At 35.0% G+C, this 24,354-nt stretch overlaps 1 protein-coding gene across 1 annotated transcript; it reads right to left on the bottom strand.

Annotated features, from left to right (window-relative positions):
* Positions 1-268: 268 nt before the first annotated feature.
* Positions 269-4,874, bottom strand: LOC149884784 (uncharacterized). Its single transcript, XM_090095025.1, has one exon. It carries the CDS (start codon positions 4,872-4,874, stop codon positions 2,151-2,153), a length of 2,724 nt encoding a protein of 907 aa, XP_089951151.1. The 3' UTR covers positions 269-2,150.
* Positions 4,875-24,354: the final 19,480 nt, after the last annotated feature.

Raw genomic sequence — 24,354 nt, 5'->3', positions numbered from 1 at the left:
TACAGAGACTTATTCATCATGTCATATAAATAAAACACGAGAAAACTAATGAAGCAAAAATAAAAAAAAAGCAACGATTAAGAAAAGACGTACACACAGAGACCTATTTACCTGTCAAGTAAACTAATGATAAGTAGGTATAGCAACGAAACAAATAATAATGGAGAACTATAAAAGCTCAAAAAAGAAAGAATCTTACAGTTTTTGGGAAAGTTAAGAGAAGAAGAATTAGAGTTTTTAAGTGAAGTTTTTGGGAGAAGAGAAAGAGTTTTTGAAGAAGAGATTTAAAAGAGAATTTTAAGAGAAAGAGTTTTAAGAGATTTAAAGAGGATTTTAAAGAAGAAAAAGAATTTTGTTATAAAAAGAGTTTTAAGAGATTTAAAAGAGGAATTTATGAGAAAAGGATTTTTAAAGATTTAAAGAGAATTTTATGAGAAGTATTTACGAAGATTTTAAAGAAAAAACTTACGAGAAGATTTGGTAAGAAAAGATATTTGAGTAACTTTAAATAAGCGTTATTATCTGTATTGATTTATTGATATTTGCATGAGTTAATTTTAAGAGAATATATATTGATGAGAATATTTGAGAATATTTATTAAGAAAAATAAGTAAGAGAAGAAGAACCAGTAGTAAGTACTTTTGTTTGCATTTCGATTATTAATATTATTGTTGTTATTACTATATGCGTTAAATATTGTTATTGAAAAGTTTGATGCTTTGCCGCACACCTTAGCATATCCGCGCCATTACATTTACGTCACACAAATATAAGAGTGTTTACCATTACACATTAATAGAACATTTGTTGAGTTTTATATTATAGAATATACTGAGGACGGCGAATTTAAGTTAAGCCTTGTTGATTAGACCTTGCCCATTCCTAACCAAACTATTCCCAAACCTTGCCCATTCCTAACCAAATACTCCCCAGACCACTAACCTCGTTCCCAACCTCCATATACCTAACCCAAACATAACACCAAACCCAAACTTCCCCTTCCCCTCCCCCTTCCCCTTTACTGCAAAAGAAGAAAACATAAACATATAAATAAAATTAAGAAGACTGAGAAAAAAAAAAAAAAAAAATCCACCGCCCTCACATTATCTTTAAGTTTTTCCCGATTCAAACACGCAACATTCGAAAGAAGAAAAGAGCGAGTCAACCAAAAACACCAGGTGGACAAACATGTTTAATAACATGAAAAATGAATAAGTCACACCATAAATGATTAAAACTGTTTTCGCAAACACGACTTGAAACACAACGATATAATTTTAATTAGTAAAGTTCTAGAAAATTCTGTAGCCACTCTGATATAAAGACTAATAAAAAGAAAACTTGTAAAACTTGTTTTAAAGAATACCATGACTCAGCAGTTGAAACTAAAGTACTGAACGAACTTGAAGAAAAAGAAATCTATTGTCTGGACGAGAATTCAAAATAACACCTGCGGACAGATAGAAAAGGAACGGTTGAGAAAATCTTTTAGATTTAATTGAGATTTTTTTTGAGATTTTTTTTGGAGATTTTTTTGGGGAGGTTTTTAGTAGATTTTCCTTGGACCCTCTCTTTGGAGAGATGTTTTCGGGAAAATTTTGATGAAGTGTTTTAAAGAGAGCTTTTGAAGATGTATTAAGAAAGAGTTATAAGAGATTTAAAAAAAAGAGGATTTTAAAAGAGAAAGAAAAAGTTTTAATAGATTTTAAGAGATTTTGAAAGAGGATTTTATGAGAAAAGGATTTTTGAAGATTTAAAGAGAATTTAATGAAAAGAATTTATGAACAATTTAAAGAGGAAATTGTGAGAAGGATTCGGTAAGGAAATGTATTTGAGTAACTTTCTATTTGCGTTATTATAAGTATTAATGTATTGTTATTTGTATGAGTTAACATTAAGAGAATATGTATATTGATGAGAAATAATTGAGAATATTGATTAAGAAAAATAAGTAAGAGAAAAAAAAATCTGTCGTAAGTAATATATAAGGAAAAGCGGGTTCTGGCGCATTGACCCATTCCCTATACTTAAGGATGCATAAAAAATGGTGAACACTTCATATCATGACAAAACCAATACAGTCGTCTTTAAAAATCAAGAAGAAGTATAAAAATAATCATGTTATTTATATACCAGTTCTTCAAGATGTTTATTGCCTTGTTTTGTAGTGTCCGATGGCAAGGGTGTGAATTCCATCATCTAAGATGTGTCTTTTGTCGTCGTTAGCGCTGAGTGCGACCTTGTTAATTTCTTCAGTGTAAACGTCGTGAAGATGAGATCTGAAAACGTTCATGGTTGCAAGCTTTTCTTGTTTACCCTGCAAGCAGTCATAGTAGTCTTGATGAGTAATCTTATTTTTGACAACGTTCTTTTTGACCCCTTTGCATTTTTTCTGCTCTTTATCTTCATCTTCTTTTTCTTCAGGGATGTAATAAGAGTAGAGCTTAGGTCGAAGCCCGACAAACTGTGTGATTTGTTTACCACCGGTCTCATCTTTGAACTTGCCGATAACCTTTTTATTTAAGCCTACTTTGAATCCAACGTTTTGAATAGCAGGATGGTCTTTTGGAAAGTCGCTCGTGTCAAATTTGGGTTCAACATCATCAGCAGTGTCTTCGTAAAAATCTTCCGTTTCGATTTCATAAATGAGCGAGTCGGTATCGGTCATGAGCAACTTGGCTTTATCACCGTATTTAGGTTTGATGTAGTCGTAATGGAACTCAAACATGAGAGTTTTACTGATGTCGAGGATGCTCATTCCCAAGTAAACAGGTTTGTCGTAAGTGACTTGTGTTTTCTTCATGTGAATGGCAGTGAGGTTTTCATCAAAAATGTTGTACCGATCATAACGAGGATTTTTGGATAATTTTAAAACTTCTTTTCTTGTGGTAACCAGTTTAATATCAACGTGCTTTACAATGTTTTCCATGGTTTTTCCAAAGACGGAGTTGTTCATGAGTTTAAAGAATTCTTTTTCAAACTCGTTTTTAGCTTTTGTTCTTTTAGTGGTGTTGCCATCGATGTATGGTTTCATGAAAGGTTCTTCTTCAAAGGTGATTCCTCGATGAATTTTAGTGATGACTAAACCCAATCGTTCATAGAGTTTTAGGCTTTCATGGTGGACTACGTATTTTTCTTTGTTGTTTAAATTTGGAACGAGCTTGGGTACTTTTCCAATGGTTAATCTTTCAGGAGCCAAAGGGTAGTCGTTGTGTAAATCGTGAAGACTTTCAGGATAGCTCAAGTCAACTTCAAGTATGCATGGCATGCTACGCCAATTTTGAAGATCATTCATCCATCTGAATCCTCTAACAGGGAGAGGTTTGCTCATGGCCCATCCATAAAGATTGTTGGCGTCTAAATACTGGATGAATTTCGATGGTTGTGAAGGATCATAGTCTGGCATGTATTTGTTGTTGGCATTTCCAAGTCGATTCGAGATCATGCAGATTCCACCGCGTATTCCTTTTTGGATCATGTTGAGCATGTCAATATCGGTGATCAAGTCCAATTTAATTTTAGTTTCCTTTAACATGGCGTCCCAAGCCAAACCAGGAGAGGTGTAATACCAAAGAGGGTCGAGACCGTAATATTCCATGCAAGTGTCTCTAAAATTTTCAAAGACATCGGCAAGATTCAACACGTCAGACTCGTTGTATAGCTCGTGGTAATCTTTAAAGGTTTCACATCCAAATACTTTCCAAACGTTTTGTGCATGCGCGTAGTCTTCATCGCTGATGTGTTTATCATCTAGTCTAGAATAAAAAGCTTCTTTGGATGGCAATTGCGTTTCGGAAAACTTTTCAATCGAGTCCACCCATTCGTAAGGGTAAACGCCTTTTCTTAGCAGCAAATTTCTTTGTTCTCCGCTGTAGAATGAATTGAGATGTTTGCACATGATGTCTCCTTTTTTAAATCTTCTATGAGCGCAGTCTTTACAATTGTCTTTGCACTTGCATTTTTTACCTTTCTTATCAAGGCAGTCCTTTTTGCATGTCTTAGGGCCTAATTTAGAGCACTCCTCACACAAATCTTTAACAAGGTTGCTAGTCAAATCTGCAAACGAGCTTTGCATGAACCTATAGCTGTCAACGAACCTTAAATCTCTATACACTTTTTTCGGATTACCTTTCTTATCAATCGAATCTCTCACTTTGATGCTTTTTGAGAAGCTGATGTATTTTTCTTCGCTGTTGGGTATGCAATTGAGTTTTCCGTTTTTTCCGCCTAATCTCTTGATGAACAAATGGCTGTCATAGGCAGACAAATTATGAAAGACAACAGGAATAAATTTTGGAATTCGATATTTTTTATTGCAAGCATCATGAGCAGCACCGCGGTACTTTCCGGTCAAATGACAGTGATCCCACACTTTATCACCGTTAAGATCCTTTTTGCAAATGTGGCATTGAGTTGCAGTTTCAAACTTATTCTTATCCTCATCCGTCTTTATTGGTCTATTCTTCCATTGTTGTTTAAGTGAATAACTATCACAGCAAATCTTTATAAAGTCAGCTTCAAGACTGGTAACAAACTTTTTACCTACGTCATCCTTATCGCTTTCGGCTGTATACTCAAAAGATTTAATTTTTAAACCATCAGGTCCTATGATATAATAGCTGAACGAGCTTGGAACATGCTTTTGATATTTTTTGGTGTACGATTCTTTATTATTATATTCAGTGTTGTCATCGATAGGCTTGATGAAACTTTCAAAGTCGGCATAGACACAGTACGGAACTCTCATGGTGTTGTTGTAGTTTTTAAACTCAAGGGTTGACCCTTCTTTAGGAAGATCAATTCTCATTGGAGCGTTCTCATAACAGTATCCTTTGTGAATTTGAAGCTTTTCTTCTTGGTCATAACCATGCATGCAATTTCTGCAAAAATGAAGTTTTCTTTTTCCTTTTGTTGTTTAGGAGCCGGCAAACCGACTGAAATTGTTAATGAGACAGTAATGGCTGTTGTCTTTGTTTGAAATATACATCAAATCAACACAGTGTTTTCGATCATGAAATTTGGATATTTGCATAGGTTGAGGCTTATTCATTTCATAGTGAAAGACGTTCACGCTGATGTCAGGATTATTCACTTCAAACTTTTTGATTTGAGTTGTCTTTACAGGAAATTCCATTCCTTCCCAATTCAACTCTTCTGATTTTAAAATAAGATCATTGTCAATTCTTTCATTGTCTCTATTTTTAAGATTCAACGCTCTGGTGACGCACCACTTGAAACATTGATCGTCATCGTTTTTCATGTTGATGATGGCTTTTTTGTTTTTCAACTTGAGAGGCAGCTCCATGTAGGAAGAGCCCTTGAAAGGTTCATAATCAACAAAGCTTATATCCATCCTCAAAATCTTGGACAAGACGCAATTGGATCCCATCTTGTTGTAATTAGCGCTACGTTCCAAGATTTTTTCTTCCATTTCAGTCATGAGCGCTCTCACATCATCACCCTCCAATAATCTTTGCGCATTAGATAAAAAGTTAGCCGTCTGAGTAGTTTCCTCACCAGTCGAGATGTTTACGCGAGTCATTTCACAGACTAAAACAATTCTTACCTTTGTGTTTCTTTCTCCTTCCATGGTTTGAATAGCAGACTCCCTTACCAAGTTTAAAAAAGGAACAATGTCTTGGTATCGAGAAGACGGCTCGTATGAAAACAGTCTGGTGGAGCGCTCTGCTGAATGCTTAGTCATATTAAACTTTACTGTAAAAGGATTTGGCGCGGGCTGTTTGTACACTGTTTTTAATACAAGTGATTTGATAGACTTTATCTTTTCATCGATTTGTTTCACTGATTCGTTTACATTCTTCTTGACTATTTCAGGAACGTAGGGTTCTATCCATTCTTTAATATCATTAAACTTAGTTTTAACATAGGACGCCACACTTTTTGAAACTGCCGTCAGACTTGAAAATAAAGGTCTTGGAGCAGGAACCGGTCTAGGTGTAATAACGTTTGTTGAATCGATAACCGGTGTGTTAAGAATAGAGGGTTCATCTCTTATCATCCTATTTTGCAAGAGAGCAGAAGGTTCGAATGAAATCAAGTCGTCAGACCTTGGTCTTGGGGCAGGCACAGGTCTTGGGGCAGGCACAGGTCTTTCAGAACCAACAGCAAACCTTACTTTTGTCGGCTTTATTGAAACTTTTGTTGGTTTTATAGAAACTTTTACAGGTGGTTGAACAAACCTTACTTTTGTCGGTTTTACAGAAACTTTTACAGCTGGTCGAACAAACCTAACCACGGTAGGTCTTTCAGGCAAAGGTCTTGCCTCAGTCGTTCGTCTACGAGGAGCAGGACCATACCCAATGATAGGTCTTGTGTTTTTTATTGCCTCAACAAGCTCTTCCCTAGTCATTCTGGTATAGTCTTTTATAGCTCTTTCTTTAGCATCTCTTCTTAATGATGCCATTGATACTTTTCGATCTTTAACAGTTTTACTTTCCATTTTTATTACGGAAAGATTTTTCTTTATGTCACTTTCAATTTTTCGCTCTTTGGCGAAAGTTTTTGCTTTTTGCTTTTTAACATCAGTTTTATCACCCATTTTATTAAGGGAAAGAAAATTTTTTTCGATGCATTCAAGTTTTCGCTCTTTAGCAATTAATTCTGGTTTTGAAGAATAGATACTCATTTTTATTATACTAAGATTTTCTTTAAGTCAATTCAATTTTTTTAAATCTTGGCACACTTTCAGCATATTTTCTTCTTCGAAAAGTTTTTACCGTTTTTTAATTCTTTTCGCGGGAGAATTAAAAACTTATGAAACAAGATAATTGGCAAAAATTTCGCTTATTGAGTCGTATACATGTGCTTGACTTGATGTACTTTCTTCCCCACTCGTCATGTGCAGTAAATTCGCATCCAGCCACATGAATTTCTTTTTCTTCATCAAACAGATGCGCACGACCCATGGTATCAAATTCAATCACATACTTCCTCTCCATCTTTTTATTTATGCCAAGAATTTTATTTAAGTCAATTTTTTAACATGTTAAAAGTTAAAAAATCAATTTTGCTGCTTTTTACGTTTTTCAAGCTTTTCAGAATTTAAAAATTCAATCTTGATTCCATCATCCACCTTTCCATCTCGACGCTCTAAATATCTCCATCCACGTCCAGTCCCTGCCATCGCTTTGTAAAGAGACTTGTATTCAGTCACCTCACCCGTTTCAATGTTGGTTATTCTCACAGTGATGGGTTTTTTCTTAACTAAACTAAGCCATTCCCATTTTGGATCAACAGGTTTTTTTTCTTTTGGAGGAGGCTTTACTTTTTTTTCTTTTGCTCTTTCTAAAATCTCATCTTTACTGATCAAATTATTTTCAACCGCAAGCATCATCAACGTTATTAAATCATCTGCTGTTTTACTAACACCGTTTTCATTCAACAAATTTTTCAAATACGATGTTGTATATCTCATTTTATTATACCAAGATTTTTTTTAAGTCAATTCAATTTTTTCCCGAAAAGATATCTTAATAAACAGCAGTCATGTTGGTTCCGTCTGAAACAAATTTAAGCAGTTTGTCAGAGATCACCACTGCAAAAATAACTGTATTTGCAATAGTTGAAGTTCGAAATTTAAGGTTTACCACTAATTCAGCTGTTTCCGACGCCACTCTTTCTTTTTGCTTGCTGATATCCACAAAGAACAACGGATATAATTTTATATATTCAAGCAAGCTTAACCCAGATTGACAAACAAGTTCATTTGTGCCGTAATATTTTTCATCAAAAGAGAACGCATCTGAATAAGCCATGACCACTCTCTTTTCTCCAAAATTCAAGTCGTAATTGTAATTTGGATACTTTATTCCATTAACAGTCACGTAAAAATTGCTAACATCACAATGGTCGAATAGTGATGGATTAACTGTTTGACTGGAATTTCTGTTTGTCTGAAGTCCGAACAAGATAAATCTTGGAATGCTTTTGTCAGTAACTCTTCCAAGCGACCAGGTAAATTCTGTTTGACCGGCTGGAATAAGCTGTCTTTCACATTTGTTTGATTTATAAGCCACTTGAATGGGGATTTTTTGAGCTATTAAATTCATGAAATCAGTCTTTTTCGAAATATCCAATTCAACGCGAGGCATATAAAGTCTGAATTTTTTAAGGTTGATCATTCCTCCACTAACGCTCTCCGCTCTATAAATCGCATCATCACATTCTTTCTTTGTAAAGGTGATGGTATGCCTAAACCCATAAACAACTTTGTCATAGGTTTCGCAAAATCCAAAAATATGTTTCAACGGAATTTTAAACGAAAAAGCTCCAACGGATGTAGTGTCTGCAAACAAGTGGTCTCGTCTAACATTGAATCCTGAATTTCCAACAAGATTTGACGTATCCATATACCACATCTGTTTTAATCCATCAGCAAACTGAAATCCATAAGGATATTTCATCAATCCAAGTATGGTGGTGGCTGGACCTGGATACATCACTCTTTCCACTTGCTCTCCCGACAAGTCATAAGTCACATCATTAAACAAATACATCAAAGCGTTGTTCACCAGTGCAATGTTGTCTTTAGCATCATAAAAGGTTCCATCGCTCTTTTTCAACACTCCTTCAATAAGAATGTAAGCCTCTGATGGTACTGTTTGAATCGATTGACAGTCAATCTCAAAAGTAATCGTGCCTGAAGAATTTAAATCGAGATTGGTTGGAAGATACTCAAAAAAATCAACTTTTTCAATACCAATATCATACTCTGGGTTCTCAGTAACTCTTAATCGCTCAGTACTTATCATTTTTTATATAATAAAAAAAATTATTTAATTCATTTAAATGTCTCTCATTGCAAGTCATCGCAACAGAATGCTATCTTCATACTATTTTCATGCCCTGTCCTATTTTCACCAGATCTTGAATTCGAATCGCGTTCTTTTTAGACATTTTCTTACTTTGAATAGATGAACCAGTCTTTAATTTCTCAATGGTCTTTTTACCTTTGTCAATAGCCACATCTCTAGCAGTGGAAATGGCTGAAAGGGCTAACTCTGTCCCAGCAGATTTTGCAGCTGTAATCGCTTCTTGTCCAATTTTGCTTGTTGCAGCATTTTTAAGCAAATTCACTGTTGCTTTTGACACACTTGACGCAGCTGCTCTTTTTATGAAATTTTTAATCATGTCTACAATACCACCTCCACCAACAACGTTCTTTTTCACATATCTTCTTTTGTTCACAATGAGCATTTTTTTAAATAAAACAATTTTTTTAAATAATTTTATCAATAGCCCTCATTAACGATTTATATTCCTCTTTATTAATCTCTCCTTGTCTCAACAGCTCATCGCAAATAGCAACAGCCTCGTTTCTTGAAGCCGTGTTTCCAGCATGCCAAGCAGCTATACTCAATTCAAGCTTTTCCACCAACGCATTAGGATCGCTTGGAAGAATAATGACACCGCGACCTTTTTTACCTTTTTCAATACGCATCATTTTTTCCCAAATAGGAGCAATAAGTTGTTGATACTTTGGTCTTCTTGATGATTTCGGTTTATGCGGTTGCGAATCAGATCTTATAGCATCACTGTCCATTAAAATTTTTTCATAATTTTGAAAATCTTCATTGGTATAGTTCTTTGGTATTGTTAATTCAGTCATCAGTTCCCAAAGACCTTTTGTTCCATTATACTTTTCTTCACCGACAATGATATCATTTCCATCTATTTCAACCTCCATTTTTCCAATATACATTTTATCTCCAACTTTGTTCACTTCGAAAGGTCTTTTCTTTTTTTGATCGACTGACAGGCTTTTGATCATCTTTTCATTGCTCTCTATGATCGGCTTGAACAGCTTGCTCAAATCAGCTTGAAAATTAACATCTGAAATGTTGTCGTTGATGCTGTTCTGATAAATTCTCTTTCGTCTGTCATTAATTTCTTTCACAATTTCATCCCTTTTATTTAGGTCTTGTATTTTAAAGAAAAACATCTTTTTAAAATACGTGGAAAAAAAACATAAATTGGTTTTTACGACTACGTTGATCCTTTTTAAAATACGTGGAAAAATACATAAATTGGTTTTTACGACTACGTTGATCCTTTCTTAAACAAATTGTTAAACGTTTGAATCGCGTCTTCTCGTCCTTTTTGGATTAAGTTTTCTTTAGTAACTTCATCTATTCCCTTTTTGGTTTTGGTTCGTATTTCATCCATCAAGGATTTAAATTTTTGAAGCTCCCCAAGAATCAATTGAAACTCTGAATCGCTTATTTTTCCGTCTATCAACGCTTTGGAAATGTGCTCGCTGATGGTGTTCAATTTTGACTCTGCCAACACTTTGATCTTTTCATGCTTCTCCGCTTTTAATACCATCTTTTTATTCACTTGTCCTCCTACAATGGACAAAAAGCCCATTCCAATAGCCGCACCTTCACACGCAATCGCTACTGGACTGGCAATAATCGTAGACAAAAGCCCAATTCCAGTCGCACCTAGTGCTATACATAATCTTGCATCACATTGTCCACATTCGAAATGATTCTAAACACGCGATGGTACTTTTTGCTTAGATGAACTCGCTTTGCTTTTTCACTCTCTATCTCTTTTTGTATCTCGCTTATTTTCTGAAGCCTATAAACATGTCCTCCTTCATCTATAGGAGCTGATGGAAGAACTGGATAAAGTTTTTCATTCAATATTTCCATTTTTATTAAGCGAAAAAAACTATTTTAAATCAATGTAACTAATCTTACAAAGTTTTTCTCCTTTTTTAACAATCACGTCCTGTTTGCTGTTACTATTCACGTCCATAATAACATCATCTACAGACTCTGAAATAATAACTTCGTTTTTTCTATAATTCAATTGATCAGTAATTTTATTCATTAATGTTATCACTGCAATACCTTTCTCTAAATTCAACCCAATGGATAAAGCTATCATTGTATGTGAGAGAGCAGCAAATTTAATGTCTTTCTGGGCAAAAATCTCATATTGTTCGTTAACGTTGAAATAAGGTGGATGATCTAACGTTTTCGTAGACACAATAATGTTGTTTGGTCTTCTTTCCTCCAACTCTCTAACCCTCTCTTCCAAAATTTTTAATTGCAAATCCAAACTGTGGACTTCTGCTGATACAACATTTCTAAAAAACTTGTGAGGAGCATGCATTTTACATATTAAAAATAAATTTTTAGATCATTTTTGCAAACTTAACAATTCATTATTATCCACCCATGAGTTGAACGAGTCTGGATATCCCAACCATTTGACTTACGACTTGCTCTTGGTTTTGCGAATGATTTTTTCAATTCTGAATACGTCTTGTTGCGTCTTTTGCATCTCCTGCTCGTAAAAGGTGCCTTGAATTTCTTCACCGTTAGCGTCAGAGATTTTATACGTAGGCGGATTCGAATACTGAACTTTTGACACTGTAAAAACCTCCTCAGTCCATCTCGGCGTATACCCTTTTTCAAAATGAGACTTCTTTTTTGCAATCCGCACTTGATCACCCATGGAAAATTTTGGTTTTGCTGGTAATGTTTGATCCTTTCCATACAGATTCCACCATACCCTACCTTTATTCTTTTCATCGCTAGCTTCCACTGGTGTCATTTTGATAGAAGAGTGCTTTGTGTTGTTGTAATTTTTCACCATCTCATCTAATACGTCAATGTATTTATTGGTATTGTTGGCTGAAAAATATTTAAACATTCTCTCTTTCATCGTTCTGTTCCATCGCTCGACAACACAACTTTTTTCCTCGTTTTCAGTAGAATACAATTGCACACCCAAAGCTCTCACATGTCTGTTGTAAAATTCTTTTCCTTTATCCACCCACAATTTAATGCATTTTCTTTCAGTGAAAATCTTTTTCAACGCTTCAGCCACTTCAAGACCTGTTTTGCTTTTTAACGGAACAATCCATCCATACTTTGAAAACACGTCGATCACCATGAGTAAATATTTTACGCTATTGTTAAACTTTGAAAACGATTGCATGTCCACCAAATCAGCAGCCCATATTTCATCAATGTCGTTTACAATCACCCTTCTTCTTTTAAAATGATGAATCACCGGTTTATGAAGCTCCTCTGCAAGCTGATCCGTCCATTTCAAATCGCTCACACCAAATCCTTTTGTTGCTGAAGGTGATCCATGCGATGAAACAAACTTACATTCGCTTATCCCACAAGAGTTGCATATTCCTTTCAATATAGGTCTGTTGTTTTTTGTGATCTCGTTTTTCAAGTGAATGGTTTCAGTCTCTCTTCTACACTTAACGCAGTACATTTTTAACATATATAAAAACCTTTTAAATATAAAAAATGGAAGTGATGAAATTGTCATGTAAAATTGGGAAAACCAAAAGAAACAACAGCGCGCTTTTACCTAGAAGTATACGAGGAATCATCGTTGGAAAGTCTGGTTGCGGAAAAACAACGTTGCTGCTCAATCTACTTCTCAGACCTGGCTGGCTAGATTACAGCCGCTTGCATGTCTTTGGAAAATCCCTTTTTCAACCTGAATACAAAATACTCAAAAGATCCTTCGAAAATAAACTTCCTAAAAAGGATATAGTTGATTTGTTAACGGATGATGTACAAGACGAAATGGAAAAATTGAATTTAAACCCTGAAGATGTTATTGAGGAAATTTCAAAAAAATATTCCGACAATGATGATATGGAGTGTCAATTCTTTGAAACGGCTGATGATGTACCTGAACCTGAATCCTTAGACTCAACCAAAAACAATTTGATGATCTTTGACGATTTGCAATTGACCAATCAAAACAAGTGTGAAAAATATTACATCCGAGGAAGACATTCCAACGTCGACTGCTTTTACCTCGCTCAAAATTATTTCGAGATTCCAAGACATACCATCAGAGAAAATGCTAACTTTATTTGCCTCTTTAAACAAGACCAAAAAAGCGTTAATCACATTTATCAAGATCACGTTTCCTGCGATATGAAAATAGAAGAATTTAAAGCCTTTTGCAATCATTGCTGGAATGAACCTCACGGATTTGCCGTCATCGATCTCTCTTCTAAAAAGAACGAGGGAAAGTACCGAAGCGGGTTTGACAATTTTTTATTTTTCTAAAACAATTTAAAAAATAATTCTTATTTAAAAAAATGACAGGTATAATCATCGATGTAGATGGAAAATCAAGTGTTATCACCACTGATTTTTTGGATAAAATCGTTTTTGACGAAGGAAAAAGTTATGAAATGGCTTTTCTCGGTCTTGAGACTTACAACAGCATTCCAAATGTAAACAGTAAAAACAATTCTTTCAAATACAGCATGAACAATGGAGCTAATTGGGAGAACATTATCATTCCATTAGGAAGCTATGAGATTAAAGGCATCATGAGTATTTGCAAAAGTCTATTTTAAACACAATAAAAACAGCTCAACGTGGAAGTTATATTATTGCAAATAAAATTAATTACTCTCCAAACAACCTTCAAATTGGAATCAATCTTAATACTTTAAAATCAACCATTAAACTTGGTTTGAATTATTTGATTGACTTTAACGTGGAGAACAGCATCTCTTCAGTTTTAGGGTTTACTAAAAGAAAATTAAATTCCAATTCCGAATACGAGTCGGATCATATCGTTAGAATTTCAAGCATTAACACCATCAGAATCGTTAACAACGTGATCGGATCATCCTATATTAATGGAACCCAACTCAATTGCATTTACTCGTTTTATCCAAATGTTAGTCCAGGCTATAAAATCATCGAGAGACCAATGCATTTGATTTATCTTCCTGTTAAACTGTTTGAAATTTCAACAATGGTTACTCGCATCATTGATCAGAATGGAGATTTGGTTGATTTTCGTGGAGAGGATATTACAATACGATATCATATTCGAGAAGTGAAATAAATAATTTTTTAATACATAAAAATGAGCAATTATCAAAACATCAAAATTAACATCTCGCAGAGTCAATCTGATAAAATTAAAAAAGCCATGCATGATAAAACCGATACTAGCATTAAGCTTTCTCATCAAGACTTGAACGGTAAACATGTTCTCGCTATCACTCGTGCGCAATTGAACAAAATTACAAAAGCGTATGAAGCTGGTAAAGGAGTCACACTCAAACTGAGCAAAAAGCAATTATCATACAACTCGAAAATAGAAGGCGGTTTCATCGGAGCTCTTTTACCGTTACTAGGTATGATAGGCAGCACTCTTGCAACAAGAGTAGTTCCTGCTCTCGCCACTGGATTGTTAGCAGGTGTAGGTTCTTCTGCCGGCTCTGCTATGGTTGATAAAATTGCAGGAAGAGGTCTTTTTTACATGAGCAAAAATGGAAAAGGAATGAAGATAAAAACTTTAGGTGGAGAAGGATTGTTTATCACCCTATGGACTAAAAATGTTCACGGTGATGGACTCTTCATTAAAACTGGAAAAGGTTATCAATCTGTTGGAGCTGGTTTATTACTCGGACCTAACTCACCCTTTAATAGTATACCCTTTTTAGGTGCTATTCTATGAAAAATCGCTTGTTAAAAAAATTCGGATAAACTTTTTAAGAAATTAAAAAAATGATCGACTTTCAATGGATTGACGTAGAAGGAATTGTTTTACCTAATGAAGCTTTAACTAACTTTCAATTGATAAAGGCTGCTAAACAGTTAAAATTGAAAAACTTTCGAGGTGTTTTTGTGAGGGATGATTTACCAAAAAAGACAATGAAAAAAGAATGTGGAATTGTCAACACAGGAGATTCAAGCACTGGTGGGTTTCATTGGGTGTGTTGGTTTAAAGACGGTGACAAAAAGTATAGTTTTGATTCTTACGCTCAGCCTCCTCTTGTTGAGCTGGTCGACTACTTGAAAAGCCCAGTTTATTATAACAGTGAAAGAGTACAATTTGGTAACACTTCTTATTGCGGCCATTTGTGTCTTTACGTCTTGAAAAAATTGAATGAAGGTCTTGACTTTCAAGAAGTTATCAATACCTTGTGGTGACTGCTTAATGAACGGAAATGAACAACTTGCAACCATGAACGTTTTCAGATCTCATCTTCACGACGTTTACACTGAAGAAATTAACAAGGTCGCACTCAGCGCTAACGACGACAAAAGACACATCTTAGATGATGGAATTCACACCCTTGCCATCGGACACTACAAAACAAGGCAATAAACATCTTGAAGAACTGGTATATAAATAACATGATTATTTTTATACTTCTTCTTGATTTTTAAAGACGACTGTATTGGTTTTGTCATGATATGAAGTGTTCACCATTTTTTATGCATCCTTAAGTATAGGGAATGGGTCAATGCGCCAGAACCCGCTTTTCCTTATATATTAAGTATTTTTACTTTTGTTTTCATTTTAAGTAAGGCAATATTATCACTATAAATATTTTTATTATTACTTTATATACGTTAAAAAAAAATTTTATTAAAAAGTCTGATGCTCCTACCGCGCGTCTAAATTATTCTGCTTCACTCTATCTGCATCACCATCGTCACATTAATTATCTTTAACATAAAAATAAATAAATAAATAAAAAAAATTATTAAAATCCACCGCCCTCACAATATCGATTAAATCATAAGTGAATAGAGAAAGGAAAAAGTTTTCAGACGATTATTAAACTCCACTGCAAAACAAGAAGCTAAAGCTTCTCTGCTTATATAGAAATATGATTCAAGCAGTTAGAATTGCTAGAGTGAATAATTCAGTCAACATCGATGATGACGCTCGCATATTCGAAACCCTAATAAAGATCATGACAAAATTACAAAACCAGTTGATTAAACCCGCGACTGTATCCTTCGCTGAAAATAAAGCACCACCAGGTGCTCCGTATAATGCAACACCTGCGAATTTAGCTGATCTCCCAAATGCGACTAGAGAAGTTGCAATGCTCAAAGAGGAGATTAAGAAGCTAAAAGTTGGAACACGAAGACAAAAAAATAAGAAATCGCCCCAAAATCAAAATCATAACCCAATTCCAGTAAACCAACCAACCTGCTTTATATGCAACAAGAAGGGACATTTAGCAAGACAATGCAGACAGGAATAACAAGATTCTAGAATTCCACAAAATAACAATTCGCAGTATCCGTACAGAAAAAACTTCACTCAACCACCGCAATCGAGAAACAATAGAAACTGAACACCACGAAATTTTGATAACCGGAACAGAACCATGGATGATGAATACCCTTAGCCATATTCGAATAACAAAAATTGGAGATCTACTACTTCAAGTAACCAATAACAAACTTTTAAAGATAATTACTTCAGATCAAGAAAACATAGTAACAACTGGAAAACGCGCAAAATACACGAACAGTCACCCATGAAAGTCAAAGGAATGATATACCAGTTCGTATACTGGGCGTAGATAAATAGCTAAATATCAAGAGAATTATTTCGAATATAATGACAACATGTCCTTTGAGTATGACGATGTAGAAGATTACCATTGGGGTGACTCCTACGAATACGGGTATAACCCCTACAAAAACAATTAGATATTTACTTTCGATCAAAGATACTCATGTGAAACTGACACAGATTATTCCGGTAATGCATCAGCAAGATTATGCGTCTTATAGGATGGATTGTCCACATTTCAACACACCAAATGAAGATGAAGATAACCTTATGCAACAGGAAATTTGGGAATTTCCTTTATAGATCACCCATGAGATGAACTGCCGAGAAGAGCGTCTTACCACGAGTTGCTTCCGCTAACGGCCACATACTATCCCTCATTGAGAAATATACTGAGCAATTTAAAACATACATCATAAGTGATTTTAACTATGATGCTTTCATTGGCAAGGATTTCCTTACAGAATACAATAGAATCATAAACTTTAAAGAAAGCAAGTTATCTGTGGATCTTAATGACATCCCCTATCAATCAGAATGAAACACAACTTCAGAAAACGAGTTGCATCAGCTTGAAAGCAAGTACCACAAAGTCCTTACCATCAAAAGAACATTTTTAAAACTATGTTCAACATCCATTTTACAACTCTCCTTTAGCTTTCCAACTAAAAGTAATTATTGCTTCGAACCAAAAAAGGAGTTTGCTTTACTAACACAGAATTCTAAGCTGACAGAAAAACAAATTGTTGAAATTACTAAATTATTGTTAAAACACCAAAGTATATTTGCTAAATCCCCAGACCAGTAAGGACAAACACATCTCATAAGACACGTTATCGAAACCAGAGATAATACAGCGAATAGAAAAAGACCGCACCTAGTTTTTCCAATTCAAAGAAAACAAATTGACGAAAAAATGGAAAAGATGTTGAAGACAAACGTTATAAGAAAGTCACTAAATCCTTGGGCAGCACCAGTTCCAAAACCAAATGGAGAAGTGTCACTTTGGATTGATTTCAGAGAAGTTGATGCAGTAACCAAAAAGGATTAGCATCCTCTTCCCAGAATTAATGACGAGGTGGACAGTCTCAAAGGTGCGCGATATTTTACAACCCTAGATTTGATGAGTGGGTTTTGGCAAATTGAAATAGGAGAAACTTCTTTTTTAACACACCGAGGATTATTCGAATGCAACGTTATGGCGTTCGGATTTTATAACGCGCCTAGCACCTTTCAGCGACTAATGGAACATGTTTTACAAAAATAGTTATGGAAATTCTGTTTAATATATATTGATGACATAATCACATTCTCCACCGGACTTGAAGAACATCTTCAGCATATTGATAACTTATTTCAAAGACTTACAGAAGCAAACTTAAAACTAAAGGCTAGCAAATGTAACTTAGCGCGAGAATCAGCAACCTTCCTTGTGCACATCGTAACTAGGAATGGAATAAAACTGAACCAAGAAAATCTGCCGTACGAAGCTACCCGATACCGAAAAATGTAAAACAGACAAAATCGTTCTTAGGATTAGTATGCTATTACCGCAGATTCATTAAAAACTTTAGTGAAATTGCCGAACCTCTTTGTAACCTCACCAGATTGTGAGTTAAATTTCAATGGGATAACCACTGTCAAGAAGCTTTTGATATTTTAAAACAAAGAATCGTTGAAGAACCTTTACCAGCTTATCCAGATCTTTCCCAAAAGTTTATCCTCACAACATATGCCAGTACAACAGGACTTGGTTTCACTCTTTGTCAAAGAATAAACGGTAAAGAAAGACCAATTTTATATGGAGGACGACAATTTTCAGTTAGCTATAGTTGTTGCAGTCAAGAAATGTCATGCCTACTTGCATGGTAAATGCTTTACAATAGTTACCGATTATCAACCATTAAATTTTATCTTAAACTCCAAAGAACCCACTGGAAAGATCAAAAGATGAGCTTTACTATTGCAATTATACGACTAAGATGTTGAATACAGACCTGGAAGACAGGTCGGAGCGCAGATGCTTTATCTGTTATGGGAGCGCAGATGCTTAATCCAAAAGAACTTACAAAGAGACTTTTCAGATGAAGATGACTTCTCTGAAGATAACTTTTCTGTTCAATTGCTGACCAAACAAAGCTTTGGAAACCAAACAAAGCTTTGGAAGGATGCTCCTTGGAGAACGACATTTTAGACAATAACGTATTACTAGACATGTCAGGAGACCAAACGATAATAACACTATAAATCAGGAAGATGATGAAACGAATGGCCCACAAATGGAAGAGGAACATTTCTTTATCCATAACAAAATAACCCCAGAAAAAGAAGAACTCAAATGCTTACAGTTATCCAACAAAGAGCTCTATCGCAAAATACTCTACCTTAAAGTTCAAACAATATCAGATTATAAGAAAGAAGCGATTAAATTATTAGCTAATATAAGTAGTTACATACTAGATGAAAACGATATTCTTTATCACATTTACAAACCTTCTAAGAAAACTACCGGAGGAATTTACAAACAACTATTCATAACTCCTAAGTTTAAAAATGACATCATATATTGGGCTCATGACCATGCAACTGCTGGATATTTTGGATTTGATAAGACTCTTGATAAGCTTAGGAAGCGGTGCTATTAGCCACTAATGTTCTCTGATGTTGAACACTGGATTCGAGGATGTACTCATTGTTCTCAAAGAAAAAGAAATTGTCCAAAATATAAAGCTTCATTTCAACCAATATCAGCAACTGAACCATGGGACCAAGTAGCCTGCGATGTAGTAGATCCTTTCCCAGCAACACTATCTGGAAATAAATACATTATCTTTTTTCAGGATAGATTAACTGCTTGACCTGAGGCATTTTCAATCTTGAATATAGATGCCGTTATAATTACACAATGCTACTCGACAATATCTTTCGGTTTGGAGCCCCACGCACCTTTTTAACAGATAGGGGGTATGAATTTTCTTTCGAAGTTGATAAATGAACTCTGTAAGATGGTCAACACGAAGAAAGTAAAGACCACGTTTTGCCACCTTGATTTCAATGGAATGGTAGAAAGATTTAACGGTACTCTAGTCAAAACCCTGAAATCAAGATTATCAACCCACACAAGTCGAAAAGGCAAGAACTTCTGAAATCAAAGTTAATCACCCGAAAGGCAGATCTTACTTCACTGATAAGAAAACACTTTATAATAAAGCAGATCCGAAGCTACCGAACAAGAAGAACAAACAGAACAAGACCTCTTTCACATTTGAAACACCGTTGGTAACTCTTATAGATTTCGTCAAAATTTTTCCTTATTATTTTCTCATAAAATTCTTCGTATAATTTTCTTCAAATTCTAATAATAACAATCCTTTTTCGTTAATATACCGTAATTGTTAATAAAAAATGTCTCCAATTTAAAATTATATAAAGACTATTTCTTCTAAACTCCTTTTATAAAATTAAAACTCCGGTTTACTTATTTTCCGTAGGACCTTAAACTCTGTATCAACTCTTCTCTTCGTAAACTTTGAAGTTCTGTCTTGTATCCCCTCCTTTCGTATCTCCTAACTAACCCCTCCCCATATTTCAAATCAACTAAGTAGATATCGTTGTCATTATCGTCAGTTATACTTTGGTTATATATATAGAAAATTAATGAGAAGTAAAAGTAGAATGAACCGCGAAGATTTAAACTCCATGCCATTGTTTTTCATAACTAACCTTGCGCCGTTAAATATTAATACTCACGAAGTACAATTACCTCCACAATACAACTTTGATCGAGACTCTATAGGAAGCAACGATGCGAACGATAAACGTCTAAAAAGAGTTTTAGAAAAGCTCACAGAAACATTAAACAAATCAGAAATAAAAAATACACCAGAGAAACAAAGTTATGAAACCCTTATAACACCACTACTTGAAAAGTTAACTCCGTGAGACCCTCAGTTGATAGATCAAGCCTCCTAAAATTTAATAGAAGTCCTGAAGAAGACATTAAAGAATTTCTCCTTGATTTTAAAAGAATATCCACCTGTAACAATGGGAATAGCCATGACCAACTTTGTGCATTTCCCGTGTGCCTAAACCAATCAGCACCCACATTCTACGAGTCCCTGCCCGATAAAACCAAGCAACACATTGACTCACTCATACAAGCCTTTCAAATTGAATATGAACCCCTTGAGCGTATATAGATGAAGAAAACGCAGCTATGCAGTCTTAAAGAAGGACATGACGGACAAGAAAAATTCTTAGCCAACCTCGAAAAGTTGTGCCAAGTGTTAAATGTTACCGAAGAAACAAATTTGGATTTATTAATACAGGGCGTGAATCCGAATCTGAAGCCGAGACTCCTATTAAGTAAACTAACTACCTTAGATTTAATGAGCGGGTACTGGCAAATCGAAATGGAAGAAGCTTCTAAAGAAAAAAACGGCCTTCATTTCACATCGCGGACTATATAAATGTAATGTCATGCCATTTGGATTATGCAATGCTCTGAGTTCCTTCAAAAGACTAATGGAACACAGCCTTCAAGAAGAACTCTGGAATATCTGCCTCATTTATATTGATGACATTATCATATTTTCTTCTAATTTTGAAAAGCACCTTGAACATATCGAAATGATTTTTAAGAAATTACGAGAAGCGAACCTAAAGTTAAAAGCTAGTAAATGCAATTTTGCAAACAGAGATGGCATACAACATAATAACGATAATCTATCAGCAGTACGAGACTACTCCAGACCATCAAATGCTAACGAGAAATGATCCTTCTAAGGTTTAGTAAGTTATTACAGAAGATTTATTCGCGATTTTAGCAAGATAGTCACTCCTCTATATAACTCAAGCTGATTAGGGGTCAAGTTTAACTGGGACCATCATTATCAAGAAGCGTTTGATACGCTAAATCAGAAACTAGTCGAGAAATCTCTCCTTGCATATCCCGATTTTACACAGAGGTTTATTTTAGTGACAGATGCCAGTGCCAAAGGTTTAGAATTTACAATCAGCTAACAAATACATGAAATTGAACGCCCTATACTCTATGGAGGAAGACATTTCTCAGCACGAGAACAAAAACTAATTGTCAGTGAGAGGGAAGCGCTAGCGATAGTGGTTGTCGTAAAGAAGTGTCATGCGCATCTCCGCAATAACAGGTTCACCACTGTTACAGATCATAAACCCCTAAATTGTATTTTAAACACCGAAGAACCCACAGGAAAAGTAACAAGGTGGGTCTTACTTTTACAAGCCTACGACTATGATAAGGAATGTATACCTGGTAAAGAAAACAACAATGCTGACGCCTTGTCCCGACGTGAATACTTTGACACAAACCAATCAGACAGCGATGTAATATTCATGTTTTCACGAAATAAGTATATAATTGTCTTTCAAGATAGATAAACAGCCTGGCCTGAAGCTTTCTAATCGGCTACAATTGACACAATCATAGCCCAGTTGCTACTAGATAATATAGTCCTTAGGTATGGCCCCCTCCCCCCCCCCCCGAACATTCTTAACAGATAGAGGTACTAACTTCCTTTAAAAAACTGATAAATGAGTTATGCGGCATGATAAATACTAAGAAGATAAACACAAGCCTATACCACCCTGAATGCGACGGAATGGTGGAAAGATTCAATGGAACCCTAATAAAGACACTTTTAATGTACGTAAGCAATCACCAAAAGGACTGGGACCTAATTGCCGCTCTGTTCGCCCATAGAACATCCATAAATGTCTCACGAAGGGAATCACCCTACTTTCTGCAATTCGGGAGAGAACCTAGATTACCACCTGATATTACACTATATCCCTAAAGACGTTCCCCGCACAATCACTGAATTCGGAAACCTACTAACAACAAGAATCAAACTAGCCCATGACATAGCACGAAGAAATCTACAAAAAGCTCAATTGCAAAATAAATATTACCATGACAGATCGACAAAAGTTCCCACATTCAAAAAAGGCGATAAAGTGTGGGTTCACAATAAGGAAAGAAAAAAGGGACAATGTCCTAAATTGCAGAAACACTGGCGAGGGCCGTAAATAATATTAGAAAAACTCAGCTGTTAACTTTAGACTCCAAAAGATCAATGGTAGTAATGGTCCAACAGTTATTCACTCAAAAAGACTTAAGAAATTTCACGAACCCGTTACGAATATTACAATAGAACCTCTCTGAACAAGAAAGTGTTCAAAACCCACAAACGAGTACCCAAACATTGAACGAAGAACCTAACAACACGGAAACATCTGATAATCAAAACAATAAAAAGGGCGAGGAAACAAATAAAACCCTAATTCCCAGTACTAATATAGAAAAGAAGAATTTATATGAAATAAAGAAAGATAACATATTTGAAGTGGACGGAATGCGAAACCACAGGACACGAAGAGGTAGAAGAGAGTTCCTTATAAAATGGAAAGATAACGATGAAACAAACAATACTTGGGAACCAGGAAATAACCTCAGTCCGGAACTAGTAAGAGCTTATTTTAAACAACTACAGACATTTTGCAAAGACATTGGAACCTCGGCAGAAAGTTTACCCCGAAATAGAATATTGACAACTTTCAACCAAATCCCTCATAGAACTAGAAAGTACAATCTAAATCATTTATTAACGCAAATATTCGTATTTTAAAGTATTTACATTGGACCATTATCTGACTGTGCAAAACCACGCATATGGGAATTTACAAATACCCCAAAATAAAAAACTGTGAGCATCAAATGAATACTGAAGAATTCGACAACACAACTCGATTCCTTAAAATACTTGATCGGCAAGTAGTTAGAACAAGTTCTGTTATTTAAAAATCGATCTTCTATGACTTATTTGAGAGATCACAAGAGCAAATATTATATGATCACATCCGAAGGGAACGTTTCAGCTTTTACAATACAAGAAACCTCTCTGAAAGAAACCGCAACGATAAAGTTAAAAGAAATTAGAGGATTTGATAAACGTCTTTTATCACCCGTACCACATTACCTAGAACCATATACTATGCCAAATATTTTCACATACGTTCACGACGCAATTCAAGAAGTGAAACAATATCAAACAGATCGTGATGATGGTAACGTTTTACTTGGAATTGGAAGAGCTTTAGGAGCAACCATTGAATCTCTAGCTAAAGGAGGAAGTACCATCATAAAGGCAGTTGGTTCTGCTTTAAACGGGGTATTAAACGGAGTTGGAGACTTAGACGAAAAGGTAGTCAATAGTTTTGGCACAGCAGCTTCTAACATCATACACGCCTCTGGTACAGCAATAAAACATACTTCTACAGGAATTGAAAATATTTTTCATGGCATATTAGGAGGAATAGGAGGAACCAAAAAATGGTTAGTGATATTAATTATAATCATATCTCTTATATACCTAAGTAAGGAACCCATCATAAAGTTTCTACGGAGATCCAAATATGGCCCTCCTATCGCCGTCCCACCAATAATAAGCATACCCAAAACAACTCAGAAAAATCAAATCAAACCTACTAAACCAACACCTGTAACACAACAGGAGAATAAAAAAGAAAATAACGAAACAATCAATACACCTGAAACAAATCTACATTACATTTCAAAAATAAATTTGAGAGATGGGAGTTGCAGTGAAGCTTTGCAAGCAATGATGACAATACATAATGATGCGACACAATTCCAAGTAAAGGCACTGATCGACACAGGATCACTAATAAACATAATCAATAAAGACTTTTTTTTTTAAAATAAAAAAAGATTAATCTTTGAACAACAAAGGAATTTGTTTGATATCAGCATCTAATCATAAAATACCCATTATTGGAGAAGACGAAATTGTTATTCAAATGGCAGAGAAAGCATTCTGTATCACAGTGGTTATTTCATGATGTAGGGCTACCCACACTAATGCAAATGAAAGTGAAAATAGATCTGGAAGAATCAATCTTAACTAGTTTCTCACAAACATATAACATCATTAGCAATTGAA

This window comes from Hydra viridissima, unplaced genomic scaffold (assembly GCF_058129835.1).
Source record: "Hydra viridissima isolate aposymbiotic clone 2 unplaced genomic scaffold, HvirCarnegie_v1 scaffold_8, whole genome shotgun sequence".
Lineage (NCBI taxonomy): Eukaryota > Metazoa > Cnidaria > Hydrozoa > Anthoathecata > Hydridae > Hydra > Hydra viridissima.
Note: the sequence above shows the minus strand (reverse complement) of the source record. Positions and strands in the feature narration are given on the sequence as shown.

Bases quoted from the DNA above. Each gene is read 5' to 3' on its own strand.
- LOC149884784 (XM_090095025.1), bottom strand. From the start codon at position 4,874: ATGCATGGTTATGACCAAGAAGAAAAGCTTCAAATTCACAAAGGATAC.